General features: G+C 49.3%; 9 protein-coding genes across 9 annotated transcripts; 6 read left to right on the forward strand and 3 right to left on the reverse strand.

Moving 5' to 3' along the window:
* Nucleotides 1-45: 45 nt before the first annotated feature.
* On the forward strand, nucleotides 46-1,057 carry N7484_003588 (IST3 family RNA-binding protein; the record flags this gene model as incomplete). The annotated part of the gene is made up of 2 exons (XM_057114008.1): nucleotides 46-101; nucleotides 172-1,057. 2 exons carry the CDS (start codon nucleotides 46-48, stop codon nucleotides 1,055-1,057), a joined length of 942 nt encoding a protein of 313 aa, XP_056974148.1.
* A 246-nt stretch (nucleotides 1,058-1,303) lies between these two features.
* N7484_003589 (phosphatidylinositol-3,5-bisphosphate binding protein HSV2) lies at nucleotides 1,304-2,717 on the reverse strand (the record flags this gene model as incomplete). The annotated part of the gene is made up of 5 exons (XM_057114009.1): nucleotides 1,304-1,831; nucleotides 1,885-2,241; nucleotides 2,303-2,400; nucleotides 2,463-2,501; nucleotides 2,609-2,717. 5 exons carry the CDS (start codon nucleotides 2,715-2,717, stop codon nucleotides 1,304-1,306), a joined length of 1,131 nt encoding a protein of 376 aa, XP_056974149.1.
* A 612-nt stretch (nucleotides 2,718-3,329) lies between these two features.
* On the forward strand, nucleotides 3,330-4,849 carry aspA (uncharacterized protein; the record flags this gene model as incomplete). Its single annotated transcript, XM_057114010.1, has 6 exons — nucleotides 3,330-3,350; nucleotides 3,486-3,555; nucleotides 3,624-3,740; nucleotides 3,816-3,903; nucleotides 3,959-4,561; nucleotides 4,612-4,849. 6 exons carry the CDS (start codon nucleotides 3,330-3,332, stop codon nucleotides 4,847-4,849), a joined length of 1,137 nt encoding a protein of 378 aa, XP_056974150.1.
* A 2,556-nt stretch (nucleotides 4,850-7,405) lies between these two features.
* On the reverse strand, nucleotides 7,406-11,145 carry rom2 (putative Rho guanyl nucleotide exchange factor (Rom2); the record flags this gene model as incomplete). Its single annotated transcript, XM_057114011.1, has 3 exons — nucleotides 7,406-7,486; nucleotides 7,541-8,403; nucleotides 8,457-11,145. The coding sequence occupies 3 exons, from the start codon at nucleotides 11,143-11,145 to the stop codon at nucleotides 7,406-7,408; spliced, it is 3,633 nt and encodes a 1,210-aa protein (XP_056974151.1).
* An 857-nt stretch (nucleotides 11,146-12,002) lies between these two features.
* N7484_003592 (V-type proton ATPase proteolipid subunit) lies at nucleotides 12,003-12,904 on the forward strand (the record flags this gene model as incomplete). The annotated part of the gene is made up of 7 exons (XM_057114012.1): nucleotides 12,003-12,050; nucleotides 12,138-12,155; nucleotides 12,211-12,223; nucleotides 12,282-12,528; nucleotides 12,579-12,663; nucleotides 12,717-12,802; nucleotides 12,868-12,904. The coding sequence occupies 7 exons, from the start codon at nucleotides 12,003-12,005 to the stop codon at nucleotides 12,902-12,904; spliced, it is 534 nt and encodes a 177-aa protein (XP_056974152.1).
* A 787-nt stretch (nucleotides 12,905-13,691) lies between these two features.
* On the forward strand, nucleotides 13,692-15,071 carry N7484_003593 (cAMP-dependent protein kinase; the record flags this gene model as incomplete). Its single annotated transcript, XM_057114013.1, has 4 exons — nucleotides 13,692-13,941; nucleotides 14,023-14,112; nucleotides 14,171-14,295; nucleotides 14,352-15,071. The coding sequence occupies 4 exons, from the start codon at nucleotides 13,692-13,694 to the stop codon at nucleotides 15,069-15,071; spliced, it is 1,185 nt and encodes a 394-aa protein (XP_056974153.1).
* A 1,340-nt stretch (nucleotides 15,072-16,411) lies between these two features.
* Nucleotides 16,412-17,565, reverse strand: N7484_003594 (glycosyltransferase family 32 protein; the record flags this gene model as incomplete). Its single annotated transcript, XM_057114014.1, has 2 exons — nucleotides 16,412-16,440; nucleotides 16,512-17,565. The coding sequence occupies 2 exons, from the start codon at nucleotides 17,563-17,565 to the stop codon at nucleotides 16,412-16,414; spliced, it is 1,083 nt and encodes a 360-aa protein (XP_056974154.1).
* Nucleotides 17,566-21,493: 3,928 nt separating this feature from the next.
* On the forward strand, nucleotides 21,494-22,680 carry N7484_003595 (glycoside hydrolase family 43 protein; the record flags this gene model as incomplete). Its single annotated transcript, XM_057114015.1, has 2 exons — nucleotides 21,494-21,892; nucleotides 21,949-22,680. 2 exons carry the CDS (start codon nucleotides 21,494-21,496, stop codon nucleotides 22,678-22,680), a joined length of 1,131 nt encoding a protein of 376 aa, XP_056974155.1.
* Nucleotides 22,681-23,142: 462 nt separating this feature from the next.
* N7484_003596 (homoserine O-acetyltransferase family protein) lies at nucleotides 23,143-24,708 on the forward strand (the record flags this gene model as incomplete). Its single annotated transcript, XM_057114016.1, has 1 exon — nucleotides 23,143-24,708. The coding sequence occupies one exon, from the start codon at nucleotides 23,143-23,145 to the stop codon at nucleotides 24,706-24,708; it is 1,566 nt and encodes a 521-aa protein (XP_056974156.1).
* Nucleotides 24,709-25,047: the final 339 nt, after the last annotated feature.

Consider the following 25,047-nt stretch of genomic DNA (forward strand, 5'->3'; position numbering starts at 1 on the left):
CTCGCAAAGCTCAAGGTCCCTCTTTGGCTACCTCAACCACTCAACATGAATTCTATCCGCCAGGTGCAGCAGCTCAATAAGCGCGAGCTAGAACATGCTGTGTAAGTTAGGCTAGAGCTCACAATTTGCCATCTTTTTTCCCTCCTGGAAGCTAATTCGGTTCCTGTCTAGGCCGCCAGAGGCATCATGGCACGCGGACTACCGTGACACCGCGTATATCTACATCGGCGGACTTCCATTTGATTTGACCGAGGGCGATGTTGTCACAATCTGCTCTCAGTACGGAGAACCGGTCTATGTCAACCTGATCCGCGACAAGGAAACGGGCAAGAGCAAAGGCTTCGCGTTTCTCAAATATGAGGACCAGCGCAGCACTGACCTTGCAGTGGATAACCTAGGCGGTGCGACAGTCCTAGGCCGCATGCTGCGAGTGGACCATACCCGTTATAAGCGACGCGATGATGAAGAAGAAGGAGATAATGTCGCAAAGCTGATGGGCGATGCGACGGCCGAGAACAAAGGAGAGAATCCTAGCGACCGACACCAAGGATCTGGCGATACAGATCGCGAAGAAAGGAGGCCAATGTTGAAGGAAGAGAGGGAACTACAAGATTTGATTCAGAACCACGATGATGAAGATCCAATGAAGGAATTTCTCATCGAGGAAAAGAAGGAAGAGATCGCGCGTGCAGTCGAGAAATACAGAAGCAGTGAGAAGAGGTCCTCCCGGCGCCGAGGGGATAGTAGGGAACGGTCAAGCCGACACAGTCGGCGGCATCGATCTCGCGAGCGCGAGCGCAGAGACCGGGATGATCGCTCTCCCGGTCGAGAAAGGACCCGGCACCGATCGTCAGATCGCGAGAGAGGATCCCAAAGAGATCGAACACCGGTCATGTCTCGCTCGGATCGCAATCGCGATGATCGTTCGCCAACTCGTGAGAGAAGGCCACGGCGAAAATCGGAGGAAAGGTCTAGAAGAGATCGGACACCAAAGCGATCACGCTCGCCCGAGTCACGTAGACACCGAAGTGACCGAGATCGGGACGATCGCCGCTGAATGCGACCAAATCGAATTCCTGTGATCCTCTGTTAAGTCTCAGCCAAAGCATCGTCAAAGGAATATCTAAATTGGCTCTCGTCGCATTATCCCATGGCTCGAAACAACAAGCCAAGCAATAAAATGAAAACCACATTGGGCCCATTTCAGCTCAAATCTGGGGGAATTGATGCGCTTCACGGGGAATCAATTATTTACAGTCCACAAATTCCGCAAGAGATCTGAAATCACCATTCCTTCTTATTATCAACCGCCAAGATAACGTTTCCACCCATCTCTCAGACAATATCGCCTACCATCGTCACCATCTCGAAGGATGAACTTTTCCCACCGGCCTTCTTTGCCCGAGCCAATCACCAGAATGGTCTGATCATCCTGCCAACCTATGACACCTTTAGGTGGTCGGCCCAACGATGAACCTAGTCCTGGCGCGGACGGGGATCCCGGAATTGCTTCATCGCCCATCTCGAAATGCGCACTGGAAAATGAGTACACATCTGAAAATACTCGTGGCATGAGGGGTAATTTGCTCAGGATTCCCCACTTTTGGTTCGAGCCCTCCTCCGTTGAAGATGCCGGAGACTGGCTAGGACGCCCAACGTGGGTTGGATGGGGTACATCGAATACGTGCAGTGTAGATTTGTCGGACGTTACAGCAAGAAGAACATTAGATGGTGAAAATGATAGAGAGAATATCACTGCGTGATCTACACCCCGGCGGAGCTCGGCCAACTTCGTACAGTTTGCTGCTGAAAATACTCGAATCAAAGTGCCCTAGTAGAACGTCAGCAACCAAACAATGACTGGAGCTATAGTTAGTATCTCACGGTTTCACTCGCCGTCGCCAGTACCTCTCCATCTGGACTTAGAGCCAATGCCCGTAATGCAGAGCTGTGTGCCGGTATGATGCTGATATTTCCCGTTTCCAGCTCTATTAACTGTACTTGTCCTGGGGATCGACCAGGAAAAGCAAGCACTTTCTGGCCCAGGCAAGCCAGACCCAGTGGGTTGTCGGAGGTTTCAAATACAGATAGCTTCTGTGGGGGAGTCGAGAAAGCAAACACATGGATGCTGTTTAATAATGCGACGACGATCCGGGACTTGGATAGGCGGACACCAAGGACGGAAGTGCGAAATTCAAGGGTTATGGCGGCTTTCTGTTTCGCATCGTCCCAAATTATGAGCTATGACAGCCGAAGGAGTCAGTGTGGAAACTAAGCGCCGTTATAAATTGGCAGAGCTTACCTTGTTCTGGGGGAACTTGGGGTTTCGTCCGCCACCGACGATGGCAAGATAGTTGGACTGGCCGAGCATCTCAACTACGCCGATACCAGCATTAAAGTCTAAGGATAGATGATTCTATGTCAGTGGCAATAGCTTCAAGTGAGGCACTGGACAACCTTACCTCGGGAGACCTTTAGCTCACACGGATTGGCATTGAACACTATAGGATGAATGTTAGTCTCGAGATCTTTCCTCCCAGGCTTCTCGTAGCTCAGTATATTTCGAGAAAGCTCTTCACCCCAGCTTTCCCTGCTTTCTATTCCTTACCGCAGAAACCAGTATCCAAGCCCACCGAGAAGCAACTGCTGTCATGGTTGAATGTGGCGGATAGTGAGTAGGGTCCAACGGACTCATCGATAACTTGGCGGGTATTCATGGTCGCAACAGCATGACGTAATTCAAGCCCTCTCAAGCCCTTTGTCGTGATTTGGGTTAATGAGGGAGAAACTGGGGTTGAAGATGGGGGAAGCTCAAGTGCGGATCAGCGATAAGACCAAGATGCGGGCAGCTCCATACTTATCGTCGCGATAGCAAAGAAAACCCAAAAAAGAGATCCACGGTTGCCTCAGGCGGAAGGCTTAGGTAATGCTCCGGCGGCCAGGAGCGACCCACCATGACTAGCAACCCCTGAGTATTGATATTCAATGATTGTGAGCACAAATGCGTATTGATCAAATTTAGAAGAGTGTGAAATAGGCTAATTGAGCTATATATACTACTCCATTTAAGAAAAACAGCTATAACTAAAGTGGATATAGTATGTGACAGGTAGGTTGAAGTACAAGCTGGAGAAAGAGGGCGTCCCGTGATTGGCCCGCACCCAAAGGGAAAGGGGGAAACACGAACTGTCTTTCCTTCCCCCCCTACGACTTAAACTACCCAGACCTTCAGGAGAGTTTCACCCTTTCCCTTTCTCTTCTTCCTTGCTTTGGATACCCCCCAATTCTTCTGCTTCTCTCGTTCTTTTTCAGTTCCTTCTTAGTCCACAATGTCGTCGGCTCTCAACGCGGTATGTGCTTCCCCTTTTATTTCTCATGATCCCGACTCCAATGGGGAAGTCTCCATATCTCTCCACCCCCGATGGGAAAAAAAAAACAATTGCATATCCCAAGCTGACTCGAGTCCCCGCCGTGGGCAGATGAAGATCCGTCGCAAGAAGAATGTCAAGAAGGGAATTCAGTTCTGTTTGATGGTGTGCGGTGCTAGCGGAACTGGTATGCTTGCAATCCTTCCCCCGAATTCGAATTCGCCAAATTGTCCACTGACCATGGTTCCTTTTAAGGTCGCACAACCTTTGTCAACACTCTTTGCGGCAAGCAAGTTCTAGAGGGCAAGGATGCCGACGATGCGGAGAACGCTCATTTGGAGGAGGGCGTCCGCATCAAGCCCGTCACTGTCGGTGAGTACCCCGACTCTTCGTCATACTGGAATGGCTGTGGGATAGGATAATCTAATCTTTTTTTCCAACAAACAGAGCTTGAATTGGATGAGGAGGGTACCCGTATCTCTCTGACCATTGTTGATACCCCCGGTTTCGGTGACCAGATTGACAACGAGGCCAGGCATGTCTCCCAAACACCTTCCAGGGACCCAGGCTCCGCTAACCGATTTCTGCAGCTTCGGCGAGATTGTTGGTTACCTCGAGCGTCAATACGATGATATTCTTGCGGAGGAGTCCCGAATTAAGCGTAACCCCCGCTTCAGAGACAACCGTGTGCACGTCCTTCTGTACTTCATTACTCCCACTGGACACGGTCTCCGTGAGCTCGACATCGAATTGATGAAGCGCTTGTCTCCCCGTGTTAATGTCATTCCGGTCATTGGAAAGGCCGACTCCCTCACCCCCGCAGAATTGGCCGAGTCGAAGAAGTTGATCATGGAGGATATCGAACACTACCGCATTCCCGTCTACAACTTCCCTTACGATGTTGAGGAGGATGATGAGGACACCGTTGAGGAGAACGCTGAGCTCCGTGGCCTGATGCCTTTCGCTATCGTCGGCTCGGAGGATTTCGTTGAGATTGACAACCGCAAGGTCCGCGCCCGTCAGTACCCGTGGGGTGTGGTTGAGGTTGAGAACCCTCGGCACTCGGACTTCCTCGCTATCCGCAGTGCTCTTCTTCACAGCCATTTGGCCGATTTGAAGGAGATTACCCATGACTTCCTCTACGAGAACTACCGTACGGAGAAGCTCAGCAAGAGTGTGGACAGTGCTTCTGGGTACGTTTATTCCTTTCATCGTTTCTTCAATAATGCTAACTCCTTCACAGCCTCCAAGATTCCTCTATGAACCCCGAGGACCTTGCCTCCCAGTCCGTCCGTCTCAAGGAGGAGCAGCTCCGCCGCGAGGAGGAGAAGCTGCGTGAAATCGAGATCAAGGTGCAGCGCGAGATTGCCGAGAAGCGGCAGGAGCTGCTGGCTCGCGAGAGCCAGCTGCGGGAGATCGAGGCTCGCATGGCGCGTGAGGCCAGCCAGAGCAATGTCAGCGAAGCCAACGGAGAGGCCTAGATATACCCTGTCGACGATGCGGCTTTTTTCAGCGGGGCGCCGGTTCGCAAAGTGATACCGTTTGTGCCAAAATCATGAACTTCGTGGCACGAAGTTGGTTTTTGTTTATGGGGATAATATTGACTGTTTATTCACGTTAATAGCTTTTTTTCTTGTTTTCTTCTACTTATTTTCTCTCTTCCCGGGCAAAACCCCAACATAGTGTGCAACTCCAGCTTTCGAGGATGGGCACTTTCAGTCCCTGAAAATCAACTCATCAATGATTCCTTTGATTATACCCAGCCCCAAGTTTCTATCTCACTGTTGTCCGAAGAAAGTAAAACATCCCTCCTTATCCTGTTTCTTGCTACCTTTCGTCACTTCATTGCCTATGAGGTCCGAATCCTGTCATCTTCCCCTCCCTCTTTACTAATGCCCCCAGTTTTTCTACTTGCCCCTGGGGGGTTCATCTCTTCCTGTTTCAAATTACCATCGCCCCTAGCACCTTGTCTAAAGTCCGCAGCGCAGATTCCTTCTTCCTTTCGTGTTTCGTATCTCTTGAGCCGTTGTCTCCCTTTATGTCTGTCCTAGCTTGGTAGTAAATGAGAAAAGTATTCTGGTCTTATTGATGTCTCAATTCTAAATGGTAGCTACAGCTTTTGAAATAAGAAAGGTCCTTGAGCTTGCCAGACTTCACAGTATATCAAAGCATCACTCATCGATTCAACCGCTATTAGATAGTGAAGGATAGGTAATCATGTCGCACTGCACACGAATACTTTACGCATTCCTCTAGACCAGGTGTGGGGATCCGGGGCATTGGGCAGCCAATTAGTGGCTCTGATAAGGGCCGACAGCGAACCACGGATCGGTTTTAAGAGCTTATCCACTGTAGAAAGTGGAGTCGATGTCCACATACTGTAGCAACTCGATATGATAGAGATTATATCAGATCTCGCGAATACTGCGGTAGACCTTCTATCTCTAAATGTCTTCAAGATGACTGACCTCTGAACAATGTTTGACTCACTTCATAATCTTCCATAACCTAGGCAGATGACCGGGTCAGACGAGGTCCCAACCTTGCCCAAAAGCTAGTCTTGGCATTGATCCATTCCCGAGGTCATGAACATACCTATATGTCACGCTCATTTGGGGAATCCTGCCCAATGCACTGTGGTCAAATTACCTAGACACCTATGGATTTGCGGGTGACATTCTTTAAAGCCAAAGGTTTCTGACTTGTGATAGTCTGGGTAGTGAGGATCCATTCATTGAAGAACTTTCAGAATGTCAATGCCTGATACCTGTTTCAAATCACATAGATTTGACCTCATCCCTCGTGGATAGCAGCTTGTTGTGATGTTCTGGACATCTGATCCTAGAAGAAGTCGAACTGAGGGTTACCTAAGGAATATAGTGCTGGCAGGGAAAAAGCCAAATTGGGTTCACTGAACTCGAGCGGTGGGTGATGCGTTAGAAGTAATGTATGGAGACAGACTGTCAAACTGTGAAGCTGTTATGTGATCATAAAGAAGTAGGGAAAAAAAAAAAAAGAAGAACATCGAGTACATATTAGGCAGTTATTGAAATAAGATATGCATCATATTAATTATTCCACGAAACAAACGACATGGCTCTAACTGCTCCTTTGGCTATGGAGAGCGTACTCCCTAGCTCCAGGGCTAACATGAAAACAAAAGTCACTCATAAATCTAGTGGGCATTCTATATACATAGGTGTCTACCTAGATACATTTTACCTAGGTACTTGCTTCAACCGCTTGGCTGGACCTCCGATGGTCCTTACTTCAGAACCCAGTAATCAGCGACCAGCTCAGGGAGATCAACTCTGTGCTTCAATATTAAACACCCCCACTGCAGTGCTACCATCAACATTACAAAACAAAGGTAATGGATGGAACAGAACAGGCTAATTGAAAGATTTGGATGAGAAATAAACCTGGTCATCACGCAGGACATGCGGAACATAGAAAACAAGAAACACGGAGATAAAAAGGGGTGAAAGAGATGAATAAAATTTTAAGAAAGACGAAGAAGAAAGAGAAAAATGCAGAAATGTAGGAGAAAGAAAAGGCGAGGCGAAAAGAGAAAAGCAGACACGCAAGAAGTGGTATTTGCGCTCCATTGTACACACAGAAACGAGACAAGAGAGGAACACTCTTATTGAGGTTCTTTTGAGGAAACGGGATTGAGAGGAAGTGGTGTTGATGAAAGGTGAAATGGCGTGGACCAGACACTTGTCAAGACCTAGTATACATCACAGAGGACACTGACAGGGAATGATTGTCCGGATTCAGAGAAAACACGAGATACAAAGGCATGGTGGGTAGGCCCGAAAGGTAGCGCATGGAGACGTCGAGGGCCCTGCAGGATTGAGAGTAGGACAGCTGCTTGCATGCTGCTTGGTTGCCATAGTCCAAAGGTAATTATCATAAGCGAATAACCCAGGCACCGAGATTCCTGGAATGCCAACTCTCTAATGAAAGAGGGCTGGGCTAGGGAGGGAAGGACGTTTGAAACCGTTTTTTGGAGGTGGTTGCGCGAGCCGCTAGAATTAAACTTGTTGGGGTTTGCTCCAGAAGTCCAGACTAGCAACCACATCCTCACCCTTCTCGTCTTCATATGCATAGATGATCTAGATTAGAACATTAGTAAGCGACACCATCAGCAATAATTGAAGACAACGTACCTCTCGGGTGGAAGAATGCAGCATGCGGATATTTCTCCCAGTCATGATGTGAATCAGTTCGCTAGTTTCAACATGTCGAATCTCAACGAAGTTGGGCTCAAATGCCAGAATGTATGGGTAAGACAGGGCGAATGCGTTCGGGTTACCCTCCCATGAGATCCTCCAGTCTGGACGAGCTCGCCATCCATTGCGGTTGACAAAGAACGAGAAATCACTGTAGTTCAGAAGGAACTCTCCATTCATGCGTTCAATGTGAATGGGCTTCACATTTTCCTTACGTGCAACAAAGTCAAGAGAGGTATCGGCCTGGTCCAATAGAGACTGTGTCTCTGTGGTTTCGAGACTGACAACCTCAAAGCCTCGAGCACAGCCAACACACAGTGTTGAACGCAGGAAGTGGATTGAAGACGATTCAGCTGGGATATAATATTCCTTGAATGGCTTCAATGTATCCTGCCCACTCTGGAACATTTTGCTCACCGCAGACTTCTTCTTTCCCTTTGCCAAGTTGTCCATTGGCTCGTAGACCTTGATAGTACTAGACAATGCCGAGGTTTTCACTGAGCAAACAAGATGCCGCCCAAGACCAATGCCCGCCTTGAAGAAGTTTGCATGACCTTGGATCTTCTTCGGACGCTTGGCCATCGCATTCTGACCCTCTGTCAACTCAAGAGCTTCCATAGGGTAAGATGAGAGAGTCTTGTTCGCCAGTACCAGGAGCAGCTGATACTCTTCCAAAATATCAATTTGCGTAACCTGGCTGGCCTCTAGCACCCGACGAGGTTTGGCTGACTTGTCTTTGGGCCAGCGATCAGATAGGTAGATACCACTGTCAGTACCATATACTAATTTCCGACCTCCATCTATAGGATCATTAGCATAGCACGATATTTACTCATTTCAAGAAGAGACTTACCAACTGGAACAAGACAATTGACACGGTTGATAGCAGAGAAGAAATTCTCGCAAAGGACTGTCTTGTTGTAGAAGTTGCTGTTTCGCTCCCAGAGCTTTCTCTGTTGCTCTTCCACCATTTCGATAAATTTCCGTCGCTGAGTCGGAGATGTGGCATACAGGGTCTGTTCATACCCTCCTTTACCAAGATGTCTGAATGTAATTGGCAAGCCACCATCTTTGGCGGGAGGGGGATTTGGCGCAGCTTTATTGGGCAAAAGGCTGGATGAGGGTCTCTTTGCAATTCCCAGGCGTGGAACGACCTCATCCATTTGAGCAATCACCAACAACTCAAGGGGAATGGGTTTCTTGTAAACCCGGTATTCTTCACGCTTGTTCACAATCTTGATGCGAACAAGAAGGACCGCATGGTCGAAGAGATAGGCGGTTACTTCTGAGCTCTCGGCAGTGGTCTTCTTGAACGCCATCTTCGAGAGCATTTGTCGATTTTCCTCGGTAAGTTTCAGATCCACATAGTCACCTGGTCCAAACTTAAGGGCAGCGTTTAACTGCACTAAATTAAAGTGATTTTCAGCCTTGCCGCTCTCAGTGTTGACGCGAGATAGGAAGCTCTTGATCATCTTCACGGCCTCAGGAATGTCTTTCTTGTCCGGGTTGTCATCCGCAGTATGCTTCAAGACCGACTCAAGAAGAAGGGGGTATCGAGCCAGACGGGTTGTGGGCTTGGTGAGGTAACCATTCAACTCCAGCTTTCGAGACTCCTTCAGGCGCTCAGTATCGTCAACGAATTTGGAGAATGGCTGATTCGATGCCTTCTCCTTCTCAAATTCATATTTTCCGTAGAGCTGGTTGGCACCATACTTAATGAATGGGTCGAATCGAGGCACGTGCTGAAGGAAAATATCACCAACAGTCTGAACAATTTGGCTTTCCTTCTGTCGTGTGTTCAAAGCTTCACACAGGCCACCGTTGACCTTGAGCACTTCCAAGCAATTTCCAAATACAGTTCGAATGAACTTTTCTCGCCGGTGCTCGGGAATGGGGGAAGTCTGGTTCGGACCTGCGGCACGCAGGGGACGCATCCAGAAATCTCGTAAATATTCCAAATCCTTGACGAAATCGCGTTCCGTATACATAATCTCAAAAATAATCTCTTGACGTTTCTTCTCACGGTCATCCAACGTATCAGAAACCTCCTTCGGAACCATGTTGATCCAGAGCTTTTGATTATCATTATCATCGTCATCGTCGATGTGCAGGCTGCCCTTGGAGCCCGAGGTTCTCAGTACCGGCTGAGGCTTCAGGTTCAACCTAGCCTGCTGTTCCAGTCGTCGTGGGCATGCAATGGAATAGCAAAGACTGTCTCGGTTACAAGTTGGAGAGTAGCATTCAGTAAGGAGTGTGAAAACGCCATTAACCTCCGAGCTAAGAGTGTCCTCTCCCATAGTCTCCTTGAATTGATATACTTCACCGGGAGCATCTCGAAGACGATGATCATAAGTGACATCATGGAAGAACTTCTGAGCATCCAGTGCTCGACCCAAGAGAAGAGCAAGGTTTCGATCATTTGTTCTGACAATCGAACCAATCAAGTCAACCGCATCAGTACCCGAGAAAGCATTCTGATACGACAGGCCGTTCTTATGACGCTCACCGAGCGAGATCTTTTCTCTGAACACATCAGCGACTCGGGAAAGCAAAGCGGGGTAAACCACGGGGACTCTGCGCTGCGAGCCACTTGTGACAAGCAATGGCCCGGATTGTTGCGTTGACTGGCTTTGGACGCTCATCGTGCGATCAGGGATAATGGTCGACGCCATCGACATAGTACGAGATCGTGTTGAAGCATCACTGGGCGGGCGAGCATTGGCATATGCTTCGCCGACTTTCGCAGGCATGGAATCGAACCTAGTAGGAGTCGATTGTTCATGGCCGGATGGTGGTCGTCGATGGGGAATTTGTCGACCACTGCCCATGATGTGGGTGTGATCCGGCGCTGACGCGTAGCTGGTCATCGACATGGCTCGCTCATTGCCATGTCTTTCTGGGACTGGTCGGCCTAGTTGAGTCATTGTTGGAGCTCCAGCATGGTATGGTTCTCGGCGAGAAGCGATCGCCGATGTGTGATTGAAATTGCTCGGCGTGGGCGGGGCTTGTTGAAACGGTCCACTCAATTTGGCCATCGAGCGTGATCTTCCTGCATCGGAATTTAAGGCAGGTGGAGGCATAGGGCGACTGAAATCACGGGGATCCGCGTATTGGGGGGCCGGTCCTTGTCTAGAGTCCACGCGATGAGGTCGAGGGTACACGGGGGGACGTCCCGGATACGGTCGCGGCGGCTGCTGTGAACTCATTGTCGCACTAGTTGGATTGTATGCCTGATAACCTCCTCCGGAAGGCGGCGCAGGGGTGTACCCATTCACCGGGGCAGATTGTGGCGGTCCATATCCGTTGGGCATTTGTCGTGTTGGCGGGGGCGGCGGCCGATGAAATTGGGGCTGCGGCACTTGCGACGACATAGTGTGAGCACGACCCTGAGGGAGCTGGGGAGTCTGCGAGGTCATCGTCTGGGAACGGCCTGGTGGTGGCGCACCGCCAAATATGTCGGAATATGCAGCATCTCGCTGTGTGGATGAGGCCGCGCCATAAGGCCGGTAGTTCCGGTTACGCTGGGCCCCCAAATCCGCCATGTTCCCCCGAGTATGAAACTGAGTCGATGGTTCCGATCTAGGGGATAAGATGTCGATGCCAAAATGGCAAAAAGGATGAGGGTGGGGAGTTTTCGAATTAGGGGAGGAGGGGTGGTATCCGAGTCGATCGTGGAGAGCGTTCAGGACGTCGCAAGAGTGGCTGATTCAAGATCGTAGACAACGGAAGGACAAGTGGAACGAAAATGGCAATTCCCCAGAGAGCAATGGTTTTGATCCGAAGTGATAAGAGTCGTGATGTCTGTGCAAAAGTAGGATCTTCAATATGCCATCGCTAACCTTCAGTTGTTCTCTAGAGATTGGGTTTGGTTTGAGAATGGCGAGATTCAATAGCCGGAGAGCGCCAGGAGCCGTGAGCGCAACTAAGTCAGGGCTCCTTGGAATATCATACCCTCAGCATCCTCCAGTTACAAGCCACCAAGAGCCGGAGAGAAGAGGAGAGTAGAGGGGGGAACAGAGGAGTGTTGACACTGGCGATAGAACTGGGGGGTTTTGGAGGGACCAGGAGAGAGAGGATCGAGGTTGAAGGTGGACGGCCGGTATTGTGTAATGAAATTACGTCTCGTACCCGTTCATGGGGGATTGCACGGGAGATAGGCGGAGTTAAGGAGGTGCTGATCCTCATCAGGCGGTAAGGTAATGTCACGGTTGGTCACACCGAGGGGGAAGCGCGAGAGTGGCTACGGCGGACCAAAAGTGACAAACCAACACCAAACAGCAACCGCAAGTACTACCTCTTGCTTCCTTTCCCTCTAACCCCTCATTCTAGTCTCCCTTCGACGAGGCTTCATCCTTTTTTTTTTTCTTTCTCCCTGGTCCTTCCGCCAAATCTACCCATCATGGTTGAAAGCGAGCTTGCGCCCAAGTTTGCCCCGTTCCTCTCCTTCGTGAGTCGCCCAACCTACAGGAGCTTCAAGCTCCGGACTTTGAGCTTTGAGCTAGAGGAATGACACACTAACAATATTGCTTATTAGGCCGGAATTGCTTCTGCAGTGAGTCTTATCAGATAACCGAAATGTCCTAATTCGCTAATAACTCCCCTTCAAGATGATCTTCGGATGTACGTGGCTGGACACATGACCTGATATGATCGGAGACTCACAGCTGACCCCGAACAGGCGCAGGAGCAGCATATGGCACAGCAAAGTCTGGCATCGGTATTGCCGGTGTCGGTTCGTACCGACCGGACTTGATTATGAAGGCAAGTAATGTGGTCTCCTGGGAATGTGCAGCAAACCTACTAACTCGTATTCTCCAGTCCCTCATCCCCGTCGTCATGTCCGGTATTATCGCAGTCTATGGCCTCGTCATTGCGGTCCTTATCGCAGGAGCATGTCAACCAGAGGCGAACACAAGCTTATACGCGTAGGTTGGATGAAGATGGTGTTCTCGGACGGAAGCTGATGTGGACACAGGTCGATCTTGCATTTGTCTGCTGGATTATCAGTCGGTCTCTCGGGTCTGGCCGCCGGGTATACAATTGGTATCGTTGGTGATGCGGTAAGGATGCTACGTCACATATGGGGTATGCCTGATGCTAATGGCCGTCTCAGGGTGTTCGGGCATACATGCAACAGTCTCGTGTCTACGTAGGCATGATCCTGATTCTTATTTTCGGCGAAGTTCTCGGTCTGTACGGGTATGTTTTGGAATTAGACGAAACCTTGAACATTGCACCAGTGACTCTGCTAACGCGACTACCAGTTTGATTGTTGGTTTGATTCTGAACTCCAAATCTTGAGTGTCTTGCTTTGTTGCTTTGCAACCACCCCATGCGCCTTCGCTTCTCAGCGTTAAATGATCGCATCATTTTCTACCATCTTTTGTTCCAACCCAAAAATGTATGCGATGGCTCTTCTGGGGGGTCCGCGCGCCCCGAATCTCCAGGATCGAGATCCGGACCAGCTGACTTCGGAATCGCATGGACTCTATTCCTATCTATTTTATTTTCGGGATGTATTATAAACATTGAAGAGCCTTGTTCGCATATAGATCGGAACCTGGTAAATGAAATCCTTTACTCTTTGCTAGCTCAGTCTGTGCCTGGTTCAATATGCTTTGTGATACCTTGGTGTATATGTAGGTGATAGCGCCCACGTATATAGAGACTTCCAGTATAGACATAGTCCATGCTCAGCTTACACCATGTGTCTACTTTGAATACTAAATATATCTCACGATGTTATCAATTCGGGGTCAAAAGAACAAAAAAAGCAAATGTCAGCACAAAAAGGTTCCGATTTATCACCGTACTTCCCCGTCCAGCCCCGCCCCCGTGGGATACGTCAGAGCTGGCAGAACTTCCTTTCACAACTATTCTGCCCCGCGCCTTGTGCTCGAACCCCCGTCTCCCCATTTCCATCTGGGTATTCAAACTGGCAAATGTTGCTTTGTTTGCTCTAGGAGCCTCCAAATCCAAGGCTGCGTTACTGACGCGATCTGGTGTGGCGCGCTAACGGGGTGGACTCTATACTTTTTTTCCCCCGTCCCTCTCGACCGCGACGAAACGGAGATGCTCGGTCATTCCAATGGCAACCGGGTCAATCGAGCATACTGCACCTTCTGAAGGGAAAGCCAACAACTTTCCTCCCATTACCAACATTATGCGGACCCACGATCTCCACCAGACGGAGAAGAAGCTGGTCCAGGCCTTCCGCGCTCCGGCTCGAGCCTTGAACCCGTTCCTCATCACCGAGCGCCAGGACGAAAAACAACTGTGTATTTCCTCGAGAAACTTGCATGTGAATGATTTTGCTCTTTTGAAGACCCTGGGCACTGGTTAGGACCCTCCCTTCGCTCTGTGAGCTTATCGCTATTCATATTTTGCGATCTGACAATCTTTTCTTCGGGTGCTTCTAGGTACTTTCGCCCGAGTGTGGCTTGCAAGATTAAAAGACCAGAAGGATAAGTCCAAAGTCTACGCATTGAAGATACTTCGCAAGGCCGATGGTGAGTACGCTTTCGTCTCTCAACCGTACGAATCTGGCCCTAACCTGGCTGGCAACAGTGATCAAGTTGAAGCAAGTTGAACATGTGCGCAACGAGCGCAAGAGTCTTGCGGCAGTCGTCGGTCATCCTTTTATCACAACCCTCGTGGCATCATTCTCAGATGAGCAAAACTTGTACATGCTGGTATGGGCCCGCCGTTTCTTACCTTGGTGCTTGCAGGGTGCTAATCCAAGCCGCAGCTGGACTTTTGCCCTGGAGGCGAGATTTTCACATACCTTCGACGTTCGCGCCGGTTTAACGAAGAAACCTCGAGGATCTACGCGGCAGAAATTGCCATGACGATTGAGTTCCTGCATGATATCCACGGTGTCGCCTACCGTGACTTGAAGCCGGAGAACATTCTCCTCGATGCGGACGGACATATCAAGCTCGTGGACTTTGGTTTTGCGAAGCAAGTGGATAACCGTGAAACCTATACTCTATGTGGAACCCCCGAATATTTGGCTCCGGAGGTCATTCATAATAGCGGACACGGACTCGCAGTGGACTGGTGGGCTCTGGGAATCCTCATTTACGAATTCTTGGTTGGACAGCCTCCATTTTGGGATCAAAATCCCATGCGCATTTACGAACAGATTGTGGAAGGCCGGCTGCGTTTTCCACCAAATATGCCCCCGGCAGCTCAGAATATCGTCACTCTGCTTTGCAAAACAAACCCCTCGGAACGGCTAGGCCATATCTCTGGTGGCTCGACTCGCGTGAAATCGCACCCGTTTTTTACGGGTGTTGCTTGGGATGATCTCTACTACAAACGTGTCAAGGGTCCGATTATCCCCCGAGTATCCCACCCCGCCGATGCCGGTAATTTCGAAGATTATCCAGACATTGATACAAAAAACCAAAACCTGTACACCGATGACCTGAAGAAGAAATTTGAGCCTTTGTTCAGTGACTTTTGATGGTTCGTCGCGCAGAGACCTCATTTAATTGAGCATGCTTTGTTTCAACAACCTCTTCGACGCGGGTCTCAGATAGAAAGGGATTATGGCTCCTTCCCTCTGACATTCCTTCGGACCGAACCAAATTGGCTCGCCATATCATCTACAACCGTGCTGGATTTCATCTTCCTCATTGGCATTAATTGCTTGGGTCCTGCCAGCCCTTGAGTATGAATCCCACATATGGCTGGAGAATATTCTCGCCTAGCTCTGGCCCTTGAAGTAGGCCATATCAACACCCTTAGCTCTCCCACTCTCTGCTCCCTACCCCCACGCCTTAGACGTGGGGGACGGTGATGATCTCCATCTTGCTTGGATGATTGTTTCATCCTATGCAGGGACACAGCTCATGTCTCCATGACCTTGTAGTCTGACGTCAGGGCTTGGACCCTTCTACACCACCTTCCCCCACTCTGATACCCTACAAGTTTCTTCAACCTTGGTTTCTGGCTTCTCTCTAACTTGTTTATCGCTCTGAACACATCTTTGTTTCGGAGGACATGGGTTGAATTGCAATATTTCCTCCATATGGTCCAATGAACTTGCAATTTGCAATGCACCTGGCTGAATACCTAGCGCAACTCTACGATGATTTTCTTCGATGAATGGCGGCTTTTTTTGTTTTCTTGTTTATATTTTATACTTTGCTTGATCGACAGATAAGTACATATATGCCGAATGGAGCATCTCGGGATCTCACTACTCGCTTTTATTGGATTTCCAACACTGAAGGTTGCTGGAATTTCTTAAGGCGTCGCCACTTCCACTTCCTGTTCCAGTGGTTTAAATGCTACCTGTGAATCGAGACATTGCACAAGTAAATACCAAAGATAAAAAAAAGCCCGTCTATCATAAATTTCACCGAGAGGATCCACAGTCCATCTAGCTAATATGTCGGAATAGTATATAGAACAAGAAACAGAATAAAAAAAAGCAATAACAATTATGGGAATCATATGTGCGAGGGATCATGAAACATCAGCCGTCCGTGTCACAAGGAGAAAACCTATCGGTGCCTATGGGCATCCGCGATAGAAAGGGAGTGACAAGAGGCAATTGGGCGTTTGGAGAAATTGGGGGTGGATAACGGAGGTGGAAGGTGGATGATCATAACGTAACAGCAAATTCTGCAGGCACAGGTATGACTAGAATGTCGAGTCTGGCAGAAGGGTATAAGGCTTGGAATGAGCCTGCCAAGGTGAGACAATCTGCGCAATGCAGCGTCCAAAGAGTAACGTGAAATGTCATGGCCCCATTCGGGAAATGATGTTGTAAAAAATCAATGAAGTAGCCGGGATGTTTTACAGAGATGGATCAGTTTTCCATGAGCCTGGAAAGTAGAGGGTCAGCATTTGGTCCCGGTTTTATGACTACATGACGTTTAGGTTGGATTGGACATACCATCAAAGTTATGCTTCACAAAAGCCATAGGGTCATCGGTTTCACCTGCTCCCATTTGTCCAACGCCAGGACTGAAGCTCGTAATTGGCAAGATAACCACATCGCCGACCTTCCTTTCCGTTGTTTGTTCGGTGAAGTCTTCATATGTGATGTTCTTATCCCCGGGCTGGATATTGAAGTACTCCGGATTGTTGAAGTAGCGGAAGACAGCATCTGTCCAAGCTCCAGGACCCGTAAACTCCATAATGGTCTTGTCCATTTTGCCCACCTTGAGGATTCCGGCCTTCTTCATCCGCAGAGTCTCCTCAGTAACGTAAGCAACCATGTCACGCAGAATGGGATGACCGGGCTTCGAAACGATAGTCCATTGGCAGAATTGAATGCGACGGGAGTACCACTCGTGCCAATCTGGGCGGTTGGGATCCGCCTCAATACCAGCAATGAATCCCACGGTTGACCGATCGAGTTCCTCCGGGAGCCAGTATCCCGCCGGCTTCAGCGCCAAGGTGTCGATGTCGCTGTAGATCCCGCCGCGAGCGAGAAGAACCAGGTATCGGAAGAAATCCGCCTTCATGACAGGTAGGGGCAGAGAGTCGTATGCCTCGAAGACATCCGGGACGGATCCGTAGAGATATAAAATCAGATGTCGCTGCGTGTCATCGGGGACGACCTCGTGCTGGAATCCGGGGTGCAGATTCGTCCAACTAGCCTCTGTGCCCCGGAATTCATCACCAAAGTACTCAGACGAAGGATCGTATTTCCACGTTTGCCAAATGTATGCGGGGAAGCTTTTGCTTATATCGTAGGGGAATTGGAAACGGAGGCGTTCGCGTAGCGGCGCGGTCGGTGTCGCGCCGAGGGGTAACTGACCACGACTGCTGGTCTTCTTAAGTTCCGATCGCGCGTTTGCGTCCTGTTCTTCCTCAAAAATCCCCTGAACAGGTCTGTAGCCCGGCGCGCCGGGGACATCGGCGTCTCGGCTCGAATGACGGAGGAAAACGACGAGGGCGATTAGGCAGATAATGGCGAATATTGCCCTCCGGAAGGTTGGCATGATGGACGGTTTTTCTCCGGTTGGATTGCGCCCCTGGCAAAAATTGCGATAGCCACGCGCACTCGGTGCGACAGGGCAGATTCCCACGTTCCAAGTGCGTGGCTTGGCTTTCTCGGTGCGGGACTTGGCCTCGTATCTGGAAGCTCGGGCTTGATCGGCGAGTTGGAGATTCCCGAGCAAAAAATCGCGTGGTCGCGTCGGAATTTAAGCTTCGCAGGATCGGAGAATTGGCATGTCAGTATTTCTAGAACTCATGTGGATGCTCGATCCGTCGTCTATGGCAATGCAACTCCCCGATGCCGGGATGCCGCAAACAGAAAAGGGGGCGCCAAATAGATTAGGCCTCCAGCCAGGTCGAAATCGAAAGAAAAGAAGCTGAAGATTATAAAATAAGCGCTGGCACCGGCCCTTTTCTTCATGAGCCCTGTCAAAAGGATTGCGTATGCGCATGCCCAACGAAGCGTATCTACGTACTTTGGGAGTGGAGCTCGCTCACGTGGCTTGGCGTCCCCCTTTTTGTTTGGTAGGAAGTATGTATATCTTCATTTCCCGGATAATTTTTTTGCATCTGCGTGGTCTGTTTCACATATACTCAAGCTAATTGCTATAACCCCCGCATTTCCAGTCGTTCCGATAATGGTGTGAATGATCGCCCTGAACCCCCCTCGAGCCACCCGAAACTTAATACCCGGATATTGATCTTAACCCCATTTTTCTGGTGGAGATTCTTCCTCCATTATGAACGGCAGTTTGTGCCGGTCCGGCGTCATACTAAATATTACCATCTTATCTTTTTTTCCGGATGCCTGCCTCAATCAGAAGGGATCAACCATCCTAGAATGCCCAACTATCCCTGCGCGCGCCTCGAGTACTTGAGTAACAGGCCACCTTTCTCAAGAACTCTTTTGTTTAAAGTGGCCTGGGTCGCTTAGTATAGTCAGAGTATCAATGCACCTGTACTAGGCTCTGCATATTTAGGCCAGATGCGAAGCTAGGTACGCAGTGTGACCAATGGATGTTCCTAGTTCCTTCATGCTTGACCGACCATGCGAAGGTTTCAAATTAGCAGTAAATCTGAAACGGATTCTGCATGCCAAGCTAGCTAAGCTCGGCCTACACATGCACCGGATTAGCCGGTTGACGAGTAGAATGGGCCGACACAAAATTGGCATTCAGCAATTCCATCATAGGAATGAAATTGGTGTTCTACAAGACAGACAATCCTACTTCACTGTAGCGCCTCCAGGGCTCAAGCGACAAAGATCTCTCTGGACGAGATCTTTGAAATTCTCAAATTATTGACGCAGAACTGGAAATTTAGTTGATCTTAGTCCTAGTCGAACATGTCGTGTGATAGAGAGAATGATGGCGAGGATTGGATTGAGCCGGAATGATGAGAGTGAGGTTATTCATAACATCCCGCTGAGTAGGTACCTGGCACCCTTGGATGAGGCAAATTGTTGTGACCCAAGTTCGATATTAGCCCCCTTTCAAGCAAGATAGGAATTGTAGCTAAATAAAGTCTCGCAAGGCCGGATTGTTGTTCATTTGATGTTATGATATCCGACAAATCTGAGCTCCCAGTGTGTGTTTTGGGAGAAGCCTTTATCCTCGAGGTTTCAGCTCCGCGATCGAATATCCTCAATTCGTTGCATATGAAACGAAACTCAGTTTACCAGATGACCATCATACAAGGGAACATAACTTTGCCTGAGTGGAACATTATTGATTCTTGAAAGTGATTAAATGTAAAAAGTAAACCATCTCTTCGTTGACAGACGAGGTCTGTTGACACCTGCATTACATAACAAATGGTCGGACTTGCTCACTACAAGGGCCTTCAATAGACCTAATAGAGTATATTTAGATCTTACACAAATTACAATAAGTCCGGAATACATTACTTGATCCTCCTGGACGACATTATTTTGATCATCGGTTCATTTAGTCGGATCTCAAGCATCAAAACACTCAATGGAGATACCTAAGCCACGGTATTCTTCTGGCGATGGGTAAATTGATTGAATAGGGCTTATCACACCAGTCCCTCTGAATTTTTGACTGAGAGAGTCAAATCGAATTCAGAAAATCTATCACCTGAGCATATTCGTGAATGAATCTACGGGTTGGATATCAAGGATGGATCAATAGAGTCAACTTCAAACCACTTCTATCGGACAAGATAATCATGCTGATATGGATTCTGTTAGGAGCTTTCCGATGCACGTCTTATCGACTTTCACTACGGCTTGAAGCTTCTGTTCAGCACCTGGGCGACATGAATTTATGTGGAGCATCTTCTGATGAATACATGAACACCTTCCTATGGCTTCTATTGTATCAACTAAGGCTACCCTGTATACGGCAAACTTAGATTACATATCCAGACACGCTGGTAATTTTAAATTGGAGTCCTAAACGTGCGAGTCAGGGGTTTGGCGAAACGTGGAAGTGCTGGTATTTATGAGTCCCACGTGGGCGGGGAGCCTGGTCTGTGTGGCCCGGAACTTTCTGAATTCTCTGCTCTCACCTGGTTTGATCTTGGCATGTACTTTATGGTGCAATTCATTGACGCCGTATTATTGAAAAAATGAGTGTCTGTATGGTTTAATCCATGGACGCATCGAAAAAATAAATTGAATCGTGCTGCCTGGGCCCGATTTTACACTTGGTGGAACCCTCGTGTTTCCCCACAGTTTAGTGAAACCGCGAAACCCTCCAGAGAACAAAGATTGTTCCATGGGAGCCGACCACGCGACAGAGACTAATCTCTGGGCAATTCTCACTTGCAGATATTTTGGGCAAAGATCCGGGAGTCACGGGCCCAAATGTACTCTGTACAAGAGCGAAAAGCCCGAGGGCCATAGTAACTTCGCCGCCCCCAATGGATCAACAGGAGACGGGGCCACACTATGCCGGAAATAGAATCAGATAAGCTGACAGATAGTGATAGTAAGAGTGCACTCATTGGCCCTGCTGAACCTTCCATGAAATATTCAAAAGCTTGGCATGGAGAAGAACACCGTTTCACCGCGACTTAGGCCTCCGTCTCAGATAATGGGGCAGATCTAGGGTCCATGGGTCTATGTCGTATCGGGTGCTGCCTAGGGTTCTCATAATACTACACCAAGACACGCAGAGAAGACGGGGCCGTTCCTTAATTCAGACTTGATGGTGAAATCCTCTTTTCTGGTTGTATGATTAGGACTGTTTAGTCCAGATGCGACCGCACAACCAAAGGACCCCCATCTCCACGGTTGTTATACGGGTCTGCGCTCTTTTCCCAAACTTTAGGCCCCAGAGCATCTACGAGTCACCCCAGTCGCGCCCAATAGGTGGCGCCTCGGCCCTGATGCCCCCATTTCGCAGCACTAGCCCTCGCTAACGTTAGCCGCCATCAACCGTGTCTGTGTACACTGTAGACGTGGTATAAGTAAAGTCGCCGCTCACTAGGCGTCCCTTTGTTTTTTTTTACTTTTTCTTTTTCTTATCTCCCTACGACTTTAATCAGACCCCAATGATCGAAACTGGCCTCATAGGCGGAGAGGTGGATAGACAGCCTTATTGACCATAGGTTCACCTTGTTTGACTCGTGCAGAGCCTTGTCTATCCACAGCCCCATCTTCATAGTTGGCCCATATTTTGTCAGGCCCTCTCCGTCAAAGCTTGTTTCACGACTTCACACCGAGATATACTTTTTGCGACTCTATTTTTGCCAATCAACAATACTTGACTGACCGTGAAAATGATGGACCTTTTATTCGCGCGACACAGGGATGATTTATCCCCCAAACCGTTGCCATCTGTCCAGGTATTTGAAGGAGGTGGAGAAAATGGCAGTATATCAAGCAACACAGCCTCGGAATCAAAGCAGTCACCAAATCTTGAGATTGTTGAAAAGAGAGAATTCTTTGCGCAGCCTTGGACAATGCGGCGTATTGCTTTTTTCAGTGTCATTGGGTCCTTGGTGCTAGCCATTATTGTTCTCATGATCACCCTTTCAATCGTGCTCACCAGACATCATGACTACCCAGATATGTGGAAGCCAACTGGGTCAAATATCGATGACCTGACCTATACTGTCAAGGAAAACGCTCCCATTTGGGCTCTCCATGACTTCCCCGACCCGGGCCTCATCCAGCACAACGGTACATGGTATGCGTTTGCTACAAACCCGAGGAAGGGTGACCCGGATACGATTCATGTGCCCGTCGCGACATCAACCAACTTTATCTATTGGACCTTGCACGAGGGCTATGATGCGATGCCGACAGTCGGTCAGTGGCAGAAGAAGGTCAACACTTGGGCTCCGGATCTGATACAACGGGTAAGTCAACAGGATTTATCTTTATTTCAAAGAAAAGTCTCTTACATTTTGTGCAGGATGATGGGAAATTCGTCCTTTATTACGCAGGAGAGACGAAGGATTTCTCCCCACACCACTGCATTGGAGCAGCAGTATCGAATGGAATAGACCCAATGGGGCCATATATTCCTCTCAATGAATCACTGGCTTGCCCACACGAATACGGGGGTGCCATTGATCCATCTCCATTCAGAGACACGGACGGCAAGCTCTATTTGGTCTACAAGGGTGACGGCAACAGCGTTGGATCCGGGGGCGCCTGCGGTAATAGCAATTCACCCCGCAAATCTGTACCGATCTTCCTACAGGAGTTAAAAAGTGATGGTATCACCAAAGTCGGCGAACCAGTGATCATCCTCGACATCAACAAGATTGATGGCCCGCTAGTCGAAGCGCCGGACATCATACGCACTGAAAACGGCACATACTACCTTTTTTTCTCGTCTCACTGTTTTACCTCGCTGGGCTACAACGTCAAATATGCCCATTCGAAGTCGATCAAGGGACCCTACAAGAGAGCAGATAGGCCGCTCCTTCAGACAGAAGACTTCGGCCTCGAGGCTCCTGGCGGTGCAACTATATCTCCCAGTGGGGATAAAATGGTATTTCATGCAAACTGTGATGGTTGGCGGTGCATGTACGCTGCAGCCATTGATATTCGGCCCAACAATGACACCATTGTCCTGTCTTCGCTGACATTAGAGAGTTCTGGGTCGACGAACTCTACGAGATCTACTGGAAGCTCCTAAACAAGCTGAAGAAGCTGATTCAGTCATGATATATTTTTTACCGGTCTTGTTGCACTGGTACCGTATTCGGCGTTTTCTTGTCTTTCTTTCCTTGTATCGAGTGATCGAATACCCGCATTGTTAGCATTAGAATTAAAAGTGAGCGAGGCGTTCTGGCAGACCTTGGGAACAAAATGAATATCACACCACAGAAACGACTTTAAATCCAATTACATGAATAATCCTTCACCGGGAATCTTGGAAAGATGATATGTAATCCACTGTAGCTTATAGATGCGGGACCGGGGAAAATGCCGGATTCTAACCAATCAACGGTAAGGAAGATGACGCCATGCCAGGCGTGCGTGCCTGAGGCGATAAGATTGTCTCTCCGCCTGCGCGATCGGGCAATATAATATGCCCTTAAAGAGCTGCCCGCGGCGAACTGGTTCTCGTTCAAACCGAATTCTCGAAATCGTCGCAATGCGTTCGCTTCAGAGCGCCGCCCGCTCGGCCTCACGGACCCTCCGCTCCTCTCAATGGCGACCCAGCGAGCCCACATCACTGCTCACCGGCGCCAGTCGGCCGTTATCGGCGCATTCCCGACTGCTACACGCCGCACCACCGCGAAAGGGACTGTCAGCTACTGCGAAAGACTCGTCCAACCCTGCTATGTCTTTTCCTTGTCTCGATGCCCAAGAGGCTAAATCGGCTATGCTCAACGCTAGGTCGCTCGAATCTGGTCCTGAGCCCTCCTATACTACCGGTCAGCATGAACGATTTCACTGTGACCAGCCGCTACTTCTTGACTGGGGCGGCGTGCTGCCAGAATTCGACATTGCTTATGAGACATGGGGTCAGCTGAATGCTGATAAAAGCAACGCTATCCTTTTACACACCGGCTTGTCAGCCTCAAGTCATGCTCACAGCACTGCGTCTAACCCGAAGCCGGGCTGGTGGGAGAAGTTCATTGGACCCGGACTGCCTCTGGATACCAATAAGTACTATGTGATCTGTACCAATGTGCTAGGTGGTTGTTATGGCAGCACAGGCCCTTCCTCGAAGGACCCCTCAGACGGCGAGCGATACGCAACGCGGTTCCCAATTCTCACCCTGGACGACATGGTACGGGCTCAGTTCCGTGTTCTTGACGGTCTGGGTATCCAGAAGCTGGCTGCTTCCGTCGGATCCAGCATGGGAGGAATGCAGAGTTTGGCAGCTGGTGTACTGTTCCCTGAACGTGTGGGCAAGATCGTCAGTATCAGTGGCTGTGCTCGCAGTCACCCGTACAGCATTGCCATGCGACACACACAGCGACAGGTGTTGATGATGGACCCGAATTGGGCCCGTGGCTTCTACTACGATGCTATCCCTCCGCACTCGGGTATGAAGCTTGCGCGTGAGATTGCCACTGTCACCTATCGCAGCGGTCCCGAATGGGAGCAACGATTCGGTCGTCGCCGTGCTGATCCCAGCAAACAGCCTGCGCTGTGCCCTGACTTCCTCATTGAGACTTATCTCGACCATGCTGGCGAGAAGTTCTGTCTCGAATACGATCCTAATAGTCTCCTGTATGTCTCCAAGGCCATGGACCTGTTCGACCTGGGTCATACTCACCAAAGCGAAACTCGCCTTCGTCGCGCTGAGGCCGAGGCTCGCATCGCTCAGGGTGATATGTCCTCCAGTATCACAGATTCATCCTGCAGCCTGACATTGCCTGAGCAGCCATACGAGGAGCAGCCCCAGGCTACTGCCTCCGTGCCGCCCGCCGACCAATCTGTCTCCCCTCAGGAAACCGAAGGACCCCCGGCAGACCTGATTGCCGGTCTTTCGCCGCTGAAGAACCACCCGGTTCTCGTCATGGGTGTCGCCAGTGATATACTGTTCCCGGCATGGCAACAGCGTGAGATCGCCGAAACTCTCCGGGCCGGTGGTAACAAGAACGTTGAGCACATTGAGCTTGGTGAAGATCTCTCCCTGTTCGGTCACGATACCTTCTTGCTTGATCTGAAGAACATCGGTGGTGCTCTTGGACGGTTCCTGAAATAAGTTTTGTTATATTCGTATTTTCGAGAGTTGAGTTGGGTTGCGGTCCGAGTCGAACAATATCGCCCCTGTTACGAATCATCTGTACATTGTCTCGCAGCGTGCGACGACCAAAATACTGCATTAGCGGGCGTTCTTTACTGTGGAATAATACACCCCTCTTTTTCGATCCAATAGTACTCTTGTAAAACTCCAGGTCTTGGCTATGTCTTGTAGAATGGACCAGGTGGGTGTCTAAAAGCTTGACATGCTGATCCGTACCCGCGGTCAAGTCGAGGTCTGTTTATCAACAACTTCAACGAAGAAATGAAAATATGAAGTCAAAAAGATCAGATTAAGATT

Source organism: Penicillium longicatenatum (assembly GCF_028827895.1).
Source record: "Penicillium longicatenatum strain IBT 33135 chromosome Unknown contig_2_segment0_segment0, whole genome shotgun sequence".
NCBI lineage: Eukaryota > Fungi > Ascomycota > Eurotiomycetes > Eurotiales > Aspergillaceae > Penicillium > Penicillium longicatenatum.